Source organism: Scomber scombrus, chromosome 9 (assembly GCF_963691925.1).
Source record: "Scomber scombrus chromosome 9, fScoSco1.1, whole genome shotgun sequence".
Classification (NCBI taxonomy): Eukaryota; Metazoa; Chordata; class Actinopteri; order Scombriformes; family Scombridae; genus Scomber; species Scomber scombrus.
The window spans coordinates 10,213,390-10,222,719 of record NC_084978.1 but is presented as its reverse complement, the minus strand read 5'-3'; the positions used below and the strand labels follow the sequence as shown (position 1 = coordinate 10,222,719).

The window sequence follows — 9,330 nt, the reverse complement described above, 5'->3', positions numbered from 1 at the left end:
GAAAGATGGCCTACTAGGAATGTACCACTGCACGACGGGCTATTTTCTTTATATATAAGTAGGTAACGTTATTCATATGGAAAACTGTTTGCTGAAAAAAAGGAAAAGAAATTACACCAGGTTCACATTAGTTTGTATTTATTTTGTTCTACATTATTTATATATATATATATGTGTTTAATGAGCACTACCCACGGAACGCCCCTACGATATCAATGTATGGATTCGTCCATCTAGAATGGCAGTGAACCGCAGTGAATGAACGTAACAAACGGACGTTATTATTTTTAGTGGTTAAAAACTCAACCAAACGTGATGTTTGATATCATAAATATCTTAAATTGGCTTTTAAAAAATGAGGTTATGATTATATGATGTGGTATTAAATTAATAAAATGGCAAGGTATTTTTTTGGAGGGGGCAACGTCATTTCAAGTCACGTGTGCAACGGTGACCAATAGGATGGAGGCAGTGAATTTAAAAAGGAACCGCGGTCAGTAGTTCGTACCAAAACAAATCTGTGGTTCGAGAAAGAAGGTGAAGCACAGCTCAGGTAAAGCTAACGCTTACGCTAACAGCAGTGTATTAATGTTACTGTTCACAGCAGTCTTAGCCAATACTGTCAAGTTTGATAAAATAACGAAAATGAGTGCCATACGTGTTGAATTTTAACGCTACTAAGTTAGCTACTAGTTTATGATTAGGGTTAGCTAACGTAACTTTTTCTTAATCGTAATCTATTTAATCTTCCCAATACATCCACAATTTAACCCAAAACTCATCTAAAGTTTAATGGTGCGATGCAGATTACTAAATTTCCAGATCCATATGTTTGTGAAAATTACAACGCGTTTGTGTAACGTTGCCAATGTGATAAAGTAGTATGCAAGTCATTATGAGAAACACAACACAACTAATAATAACCTAAGTGCAGCAGCAATGGCTGTTAGTTTTAATGCTGAGGCTGATGAGAGTATCAAATTGCACTCTTGTCTTGTAAGCGAATGTTCATTTCACATGACCTGAGTCTCAGAAAAATGTGAGGTGGAACTGTACAAAACGTTAGCCTTAACCTGTAGTCTGAATATGTTGGGTCAGGTGGGATTTGTATGTAGGTGTTAGATACTTGAATGAACAAAGGCTACATCAAAGAAACCGTAATGAGAAGTTTGGAAAGTTTGTTTCACTGAAGTGTCTTATTCAGTCTGCATGGGAGCCCTGTAAATGACGTCTAAATCAAATGCTGCCTTTACACCTGTGATTTTCCTGCTACAATGTGCCAAAATGTTGACCACAAAAGTCTCCTCCATACTGATGGATTGTCGTTATATTTTTTCAGATACAATGGACAACATAATCTTTGCAGAGCGGGAAAATGCTTGTCTTCACGGACCAACACTAAAGATGCGACAGCGGCTTCAGTCTGCTCCAGGTGCAGCTTTGTTCCATCTCTAGTTGTAATATTGGTCTGTAGGGAAACTGATTTTAATTAATGCTTCTTTTTTTTTTTTTTTTTTCCCCTCACCAGAGAAACTCCTGAAGTCTCCAATGACTGCCAAAACCTTATTGACTCCTCTGCCATCTGGTCGTAAGGCTTTGGGAATAGTCAACAAACAAATCTCCACCCCTGCCATCAATGTACAAGAGAAGAAACTCCTAAAACCACAGGTAGCGATGAAACGCATGTGTACAGTGACCATCGAAAAGTCAACCTGTTTTAATAGTTTGCTGTATAACACTACTATAATACTTTGTTCCCCTCAGGAAACCAAAGTCAGACATGCTGCTCAAAACAAAGTGGAGGAATATCCAGAAATTGAGAAGCTCATTCCTTATGACCCACTAGGTAAAATACATTTTTTGACAGCATCAAATAAGTAAAATTCATTTATATCAGGGTACCGTGTCAAATTGCACTCAATCACATGTCCAATATAGCAACAAACAACAACTGAAGTCCTTTCCTGTTAATTCCCACTGCAGCGTCACATTGGCTGTTCTTCCTTCAGAGAATTCAGTTTATTCCCTCAAGACTCTGACCTTTGTCACATTAGTTTGCACATGCTGAATATATTAATGGTCTTCAACATGTAAGCCTCAACCACACATGAAGCTTCCACATTCCTTCTGGAGATGGTCCACTTTAAACATCTCTAAACATAAGGGTTTTTTTCTTCCCAGAGTTTCAGAGGTACAGCATACCTGAGGATTTGATTCCTCTCAGTAGTTTTGCTCTGCCTGGACTGGCTTGTTTCCCACAAGCTCCACCTTGCTGTGAGGAGGACCTGGAAATGTTAGAACCACTCCCAGACACATCACCTGTAAAGATGCCAAGACACTCAGGTATCAAGTCCCTGTGAAGTTAATGTACACAAATGAGGTAGATATAAGAGGTTACTTTATTTAATTACCTCTAGTATCTATCCTTGCCAAGAGTTGTAGGTTATTTGTTCAGTTTGTGATATCTGAGATTTGTACTTTCACCCCAGCATGAAGGAAGTGAATGGTGTTGCTCACTCCATTCTTACTTTTAAGAAGGCAGTATGTCTCTCAAAAAACAAGTTCTTAGTTACTGTATGATACTGCATAAGTATTCACTTTGGGCTGCAGCCAAATATTTATCAGATTGCGCTAGTTTTGTGGTGTGTATATAAATGATAGAATATACACTTTATGTACACCTGTGCATTCTAATTCAATACAACAGCTCTGCTATAAATTCTTTATACAGAATTTAAACAGTTTCAGTTTTTGTTAACATTGTCAAAAATGATTCTACTTTATTACTGAAGTCTTACTAAGTGGTGCACTGAGGTGCATTATATTGACTGGTTTTCCTAATATTTTGCCCAATGTATGTTAATAGAGTGGACAAAATATTAGGAACACCAGTCAGTATAATGCACCCTAATACACCACTGTCACCCACTATGACTTCAGTAAAAAACAAAGCAGAATGATCACCTTCCTGACAATGTCAACTGAAAATGTATAAACTTCATACATGTAGAATTTGAAAGCAGAATTGTTGTATTGGATTGCACAGGTGTATCTAATGAAGAGGCCAGTGAGTGTCAAGTTTGGCAAAATTACCTTTGCAATTTCCCAGAGCCTATGTTTTTGTTTCATCTCAACAGTTTAGACAAGATTAAGTATGAAACAGAACAGCAGCACTTTCTCACTGGGCCCAGAAAGTTTGGCAATCACTGACAAATAACAATATCACATAACAATTTAAATGTGTTTACAACTTTTCTGTCTCAGTGAAACAACAGACAAGTTGTGTAAATTAAACTACTTTGCGCAGACATTAAATCACATGCTTTTCCTTTTTGGCTTTTTTTTCTTTTTTTTCTCCAACTTCACTGTCTCAAACTCCTGGCAAATAAAACGGGCAACTATCTACATCTGCTAGACGGTGATGACTAGCCTTTTAAGTATTGGGTATACTGGTTCACTACAGGTATCATTAACTAAAAGTCATTAACTTGCTGAATCTCTGCCCAGATTATTGCTCGGAGCTGGACGCCTTTCTTCAAACACTGGATGAGCTGACGATTGACCTTCCTCCAGAATCTGTTACTGACTGAATATGAAAGTGTTGTTTTTTTATTTTTATTGTGACTTCTTTATTGAAATAAACGTTTTGATTATCACTGCTATCTGTTTTTTATTTGCACTGCCACAGACACAGCTCAGTGCCAGTTTATAATTACCAGTTTGGAGACAGACAAAGTATACACAGTATTACTTCCTGCTTTGAAGTCCATCAGTGGTCACATGGAAGGGTTTCTCGCTATTGGTTTTGAGTGAGATTAGATTGAACTTTGTCTCAGTTTCCCTTTTGTCGAGAGGAACTGACTATCTCCACTTGAATTTGTGTCGGTAAGAGTTTCACAATGTCCATTTTCTAAAACACCGATCACAAGCCTTACCAGTAACATTTCACAGTGAATGAAATGGTTAATGGAGGACTCAGTCTGTGGGTCACTGCGCGCTTTCATTGTACGTGAGTCTGCGGTTTGGACGCAGCTGAACAGGTGAGTAAGATTGGCGTGGCCAGCAGTCTGAAACAGCTAGACTAACATTAACAAAGGGGTTTTGGTGGTTAAAGAATATATTTAATGGGGTTATTGGCATGGCCGCAAAATGAGGAACTTGATCTATTTGTCCTTCAGACGCTTGTTTGTAATGAGTTTACGCATATCTGAAATGTTTTAGACGTAAATGATTGATTAAAAAAAAAAAAAAAAACTTCCCCCCCCATTTAACACAGGGAAACCAAAAACGCTGTGGAGGGAAACTGTTCCCAGTGTCTAATTTGATAGTGATATATTCGGGGTGTTGTCCAAATAAAAGGAAGTGGTGTTGAACTGAGGCGTGCGGCATGCATGGGAGCAGATCGGAGGATGCTGGATCTGAACCAGCTGTCACCGACACAGACGCCCACCGCAGGAGGTCGTCCAGACAGGGCACCGTTGTGGAGCGACTCTCGAGGTATGGCATGCAAGTCATGCCCAGTGCTTTCCAGCGTAGGTTGAGGCTGCAGAGGCAGCAAGACGTGTCTGAAAGCTCCGCACCGGGAGCTCCGGAGAGAGGCTCGATCACACCCGCTGAGCGTAAAAGGATCCTGAAGGAGCTGGTTCTGGGTAGCTCCACTCACAGCGGGCTCAGCAGTGTGTTGACCTCCCAAACAACCAGCGTGTCCGTAGAGCAGGACACAAAGTGGGCTCTGGATCCAATGGAGCACGATTGGATGATTGCTTCTGTGGATGGAGACTATGAAATCATACAACGCTTCATCAACCAGGACCCCCTTTTTTTAACCAAGAAGGATTTCATCAGCGGGTATTCTGTCCTTCACTGGTTAGCCAAGAGGGGCCACGACGAGACTCTGCTCAAACTTTTCCGTCATGCACAAAGCGAGGGGATCCCCGTTAATGTGAACATGCGGGGCAGCGGTGGATTCACCCCTCTGCACGTCGCCTGCATGCATAGTCACTACATGGTCATCAAGCTGCTGGTGGGAGCTTTCAGCGCAGATGTGGATGCTATGGACTATAATGGCAAGAGAGCCTGGCAGTATCTGAGGGGAGACGCCCCGCCGGAGATGAAGGAGCTGCTGGGGACATGGGATGATGAACACTGCGCTGGTTGGGCGCAAAACCTCAATGACAACGTCAACAACAACTGCGCCACCAATACGAACTTGACCTCGAGTGATGAGGTGGATAGTGGACACACAGATGAGACAGGCTCCTTTAAAAGGACTAAGAGGGGGGGCAGCTGGAGATTTGGGTCGTTCAGGAAGCTGCTACCGTTTTCATTTTTGGGAAACAAGAGCTGAGCTGTTTATGACAGACGCCTTCAAGTATGTCAAATATGTGCTGTGTTTGGCATTAAAAGCACCAGAACACACTCCATGTCAATAATACTTTCCAGGAATCTCTGGATTATAAAAAGGGAATTAGAGTACCTTTTTTATTTTGCAGTATCTCACTAAACCTAATAAAAACACTTACTCCACATGATCCGTTTTTTCCTCTAACCAAATTCTGCTTGCGTCAACTTAAGTATTACTAACTGCTGACATGGCAACTATTTCTTCAGATTTAGCAGTTTAAGTAAACACTTCATAATTTTTCTTTCAATTGCTTTTGGGTCTTGAATACCAGTGTTGTTTGGCTCGGGTAACACAGCCACACATTCAAACCAAATACAAATAATCACAACATTGCATGACACAGTGATTCAGAAGTGTTTGCTCTGTGGTCAGGGACTGAAAAGTGCTTCTTTCTTGCAGAGCTGTGTCAGCATGTGATGTTTGGAAAAGCACTCAGCCTGTAAATGGACTGTTTAGCTCCACTTAGTGAAAAAGAAGAAGACATACAGGCACATTTTCAGTTTGATCACAGATCTTTTATTGTCAAACATGAGCATAACCAGAGTATTTGTACAAAAAGACTGCCGCTCCAGATAACATGGCTCCCTCCCCGCACTCAGGCCCAGCAGCTGGAGGTCCTGGCAGATGTTGTTGGGATGGAGGGATGATTGGATCCACAGATCCTCATGTTTACAGGCCGAGCTTGGTCCTCCTCCAGTGTCTCCTCTTGGAGTTGTACCTGAAGTAAAATGAGGCCAAAATGTGTCATGGTATTATGAACACTACACAGGTGAATCTGGTCATGTCTCTCCTCTAAGCAATAATTTACTGACTCATATTTGTGGTTAAAATTTCACAAAATGTTAAGGAGAAACTCGTAATTGAAATGACAAAAGGGAGGTCATGATTCCCCTTGCCGAACAAGGGATCAATTTTACATAGTTTAACTGCAATCAAGATCGAATAGTGAGGTCACATTGACTGATAATCACTGGTCTGCTTTAAGGCTCCAACTAAAATCATGATTAATTAACTGTTGATTATTACTTATTCTGTCTATAAAATGTCAGGAACGGTTCAAAATATTGATCACCAATTTCTAAAGATGCAACCTTAAATGTTTTGTCCACAACGCAAAGAGATCCTGTTTACTGTCATAAAAGTCTGAAAAATATTCACATTTAAGAAATTAAGAGAATTTGGGCACGTAAAATAGAAAGACTGAAAACAATTATCAAAGTAGTTGGCAATTTTCTGTCAAACTAATCGTTGCAGCATTAATCTGCAACAAGAGCTGTACGCGTTTCCAAGATCTGGTTCACATAATACTCAAGCAGACCATCTATATCTCAGCAAGCATCTTAATTTGTCTCTTGTGCAATTCTTGAGTTTAAGTTCAGTGACGAGTACTTTACTGACAGCAATAAAAGTTTGATTCAGAAATGTAAGAATCCCACCTCTCTTTAATCAAGTCTAAAAATAAATCACTTTCAAATCATTGATAAGCCTTTATTTAAAAACCTAGTTCTGTATTTATTCAGTAGGACAAGTGAGGACTGGGCTTTGTTACACTGCCACCACATTCAAAGACAACCATGTAGTAATATTAAGGAAAGGTGGCGGGTTCAGTTGCTATATTTAACGGATTTGGCTCAGATGTTTGTTTCTCACCACGACACATCCGCACATTAGCTTGTGTGACAGTCAATCTCTGAAGTTACTGCTATAATAAAAAGTCTTAAATAAATGTTTGTAAATGTACTTGTGGGTCCCTCCCCTTAAGCATCACTGAGATAATTATGGGAAATGTTTCAGGCAGAGACGATTACACAAACAGTCAAATACCAAAGAAAGCTATTTAGTGCGCAGATCTTTTATTTGAGCTACAGCCTTTAAAAATGTTCCAGCTGCAGACGTTCCTCCTCACCAACACGGCGAGCAGGAGGACAAGCTCCACAGCAGAAAGATGCTCTCAGCAGGGTTAATGACAACACTCCACTGCAATGAAGTGCTGCAATTGCAGACCTGCTTTACACAATGAAGAGTTCCTGCCTCTTCCTCACATTGATAACATCTGTGCATTTAAATGTGGAAGCTCAATGAAATGTAGCAGTGGGACACAAACCATTAAGGCCGAGCACACTCGGAGAGGATTTTACCATCCTCTAGACTACTGACTGAGGAAATTCCGAATGCACTTAAAAGTTTTTCTGCTAGAAATGAGTCAAATTTTAATCTGTGAAAGTTAATAGCCAGCCATCATACAAGTTTTGAATATACTCAGTTGCAGTTTAGTAGGTTTGCATGGCTAAAACTAATGCAGTTTTATAAAGAGAACCTCACAATAAATAAACTATTCATGTTCTACTTAATGGTGATTCCTGAAGCTGCGGTTGGTGATTAATGTTGTACTATTTACTTTACTTAATTGTGTCAGAATAAAAGAAAGGCCCCTATGTCTAACCAAATACTGTTAGAACAAGTTATTTTTTCCTTACTGCATTGTTGAGCTGCAACATAAGATATTTACTCATTTATGTAATGGGATGCAACAATAAAGAAACTTGTAGTTTGACATTATTGTGTGAAGAGAAACACCACTCTGTTTAACCAAATACAGTTAGAACAAGAGTTGACAATTAGTTGAGTAACTAGTCAAGTTGCAGATGAAATGGCAACTATAGTGATGTACACATGTACATTCACCCATTATTGCTTTCACCATTTCCTTTTTTCCTTACTGTATTGTTGAGCTGCAACATACGAGTTTATACTCACTGATGTAAGGAGATGTAACAAGAAGTTTTGTTAAGTAGTTTAACATTTTGGCCAGTCAGTTAAGAAAACAAGACATCTGTAACATTATCTTCACCTCTATAAAATTGTAATGGCCCATCATCATCTTTAACACACCAAATTCATAATTGGAAATTTGCAAATTAATCACCCATTACAGCCTTTACACAGCACCACAAACTAAAGTCTCAAAAGTTACCATGACGTTGAGTCAACAGCTCTCTAAACTTTCATAGCTTATTTTAATCTTTATTAAATAAAGTAGTTAATTAGTTGCAGAGCTGTTATACTGGAGTGCAGTAGTCTACACTGAATAGGTACACCTAATAAACTAGCTCACATGTACATCAACAGTATATTATAGGGACTTCAATTTATTTCTAGTGTCCATGTGTGCAAACAGTGGGCTTCCAGTACACTCCCTGTAAGATGCTCAATCCATACACCACTTAACACATTTTAAAACCCATGCACACGTAAAAACACATACTATAAACTCACCTGATCTTGTTTCCAGTCTTCATTCTGATCCACTGAGGAATCGGCCTGTTCTGTTTCTGCTTCTTAGCGAGGAAGCGCTTGATCCTGAAAGTCTTGTGGGACGACTGGAGACAACACAAGGCACATTAATACCACGTCAACATAACTCATATATGTACTTCAGCTAACATATAGATATACAGGCCTTACAGATGATAATTTAGTAGTTTTTATAATGTTTGAGTCAATATTATAGCAGCTAACATCTAGTAAAGGAAGGTGTAGGTTAACATGCGTACAGTTACAGAGGAGCTACCGGCTAGCATCGCTAAACATCTATAATAAGCTCATATCTCAACTTTTTATGATAAAATAAAGATATGTGGAGCTCCATCGACATATTTATTAAACTCTCATGGCATCTCTGTGGGTTTACACGGATTACAGACGTGGATGTTTAAAGATTTTGTATTTACCATTTTGTCCACAGTCCTTTCCCCACTATGGCGGTGGTAGAAGAGAAAGAAGGAAGTGACGAAGAGGGTTTTATCCAATCAGCGCCCGGCAAAGAGACCCTACTGTCTGCAGACAGCGACACCACATGGGGGTCTCATAGATTAACAGGTAAATATAATTTGTTTTATAGTCAGTGTAAAGTGAATTCATTTATT

At 39.5% G+C, this 9,330-nt stretch overlaps 3 protein-coding genes and 1 non-coding gene across 5 annotated transcripts; 2 read left to right on the top strand and 2 right to left on the bottom strand.

The window, feature by feature from the left end:
• Positions 1-529: 529 nt before the first annotated feature.
• On the top strand, positions 530-3,591 carry pttg1 (PTTG1 regulator of sister chromatid separation, securin). Its single transcript, XM_062426080.1, has 6 exons — positions 530-553; positions 1,340-1,432; positions 1,529-1,668; positions 1,765-1,846; positions 2,182-2,343; positions 3,508-3,591. Exons 2-6 carry the CDS (start codon positions 1,345-1,347, stop codon positions 3,588-3,590), a joined length of 555 nt encoding a protein of 184 aa, XP_062282064.1. The 5' UTR covers positions 530-553; positions 1,340-1,344; the 3' UTR covers position 3,591.
• Positions 3,592-3,858: 267 nt separating this feature from the next.
• On the top strand, positions 3,859-5,597 carry sowahd (sosondowah ankyrin repeat domain family d). Of its 2 annotated transcripts, none has more exons than XM_062426079.1 (2): positions 3,859-3,881; positions 4,277-5,597. In XM_062426079.1, exon 2 carries the CDS (start codon positions 4,388-4,390, stop codon positions 5,345-5,347), a length of 960 nt encoding a protein of 319 aa, XP_062282063.1. In that variant the 5' UTR covers positions 3,859-3,881; positions 4,277-4,387; the 3' UTR covers positions 5,348-5,597. The 2 variants fall into 2 exon arrangements, with proteins under 2 accessions (XP_062282063.1, XP_062282062.1); XM_062426078.1 differs by having other exon boundaries at positions 3,867-4,040.
• Positions 5,598-5,897: 300 nt separating this feature from the next.
• On the bottom strand, positions 5,898-9,221 carry rpl39 (ribosomal protein L39). The gene is made up of 3 exons (XM_062426076.1): positions 9,136-9,221; positions 8,681-8,784; positions 5,898-6,122 (listed from the first exon to the last, which is right to left on the bottom strand). Exons 1-3 carry the CDS (start codon positions 9,136-9,138, stop codon positions 6,074-6,076), a joined length of 156 nt encoding a protein of 51 aa, XP_062282060.1. The 5' UTR covers positions 9,139-9,221; the 3' UTR covers positions 5,898-6,073.
• On the bottom strand, positions 7,280-7,415 carry LOC133986525 (small nucleolar RNA SNORA69). The gene has a single exon (XR_009925548.1). It is a non-coding gene; the product is annotated as a small nucleolar RNA SNORA69 (small nucleolar RNA).
• Positions 9,222-9,330: the final 109 nt, after the last annotated feature.

What these genes read in the sequence shown, in the direction of transcription:
- pttg1 (XM_062426080.1), top strand. Translation starts at nt 1,345, where the DNA reads ATGGACAACATAATCTTTGCAGAGCGGGAAAATGCTTGTCTTCACGGA. An exon ending in GCGGCTTCAGTCTGCTCCAG is followed by an intron (nt 1,433 to 1,528) that starts GTGCAGCTTTGT and finishes TCCCCTCACCAG; the next exon opens with AGAAACTCCTGAAGTCTCCA. An exon ending in CATTCCTTATGACCCACTAG is followed by an intron (nt 1,847 to 2,181) that starts GTAAAATACATT and finishes TTTTCTTCCCAG; the next exon opens with AGTTTCAGAGGTACAGCATA.
- sowahd (XM_062426079.1), top strand. Translation starts at nt 4,388, where the DNA reads ATGCATGGGAGCAGATCGGAGGATGCTGGATCTGAACCAGCTGTCACC.
- rpl39 (XM_062426076.1), bottom strand. An exon ending in AAGACTGGAAACAAGATCAG is followed by an intron (nt 6,123 to 8,680) that starts GTGAGTTTATAG and finishes ATTTTACTTCAG; the next exon opens with GTACAACTCCAAGAGGAGAC.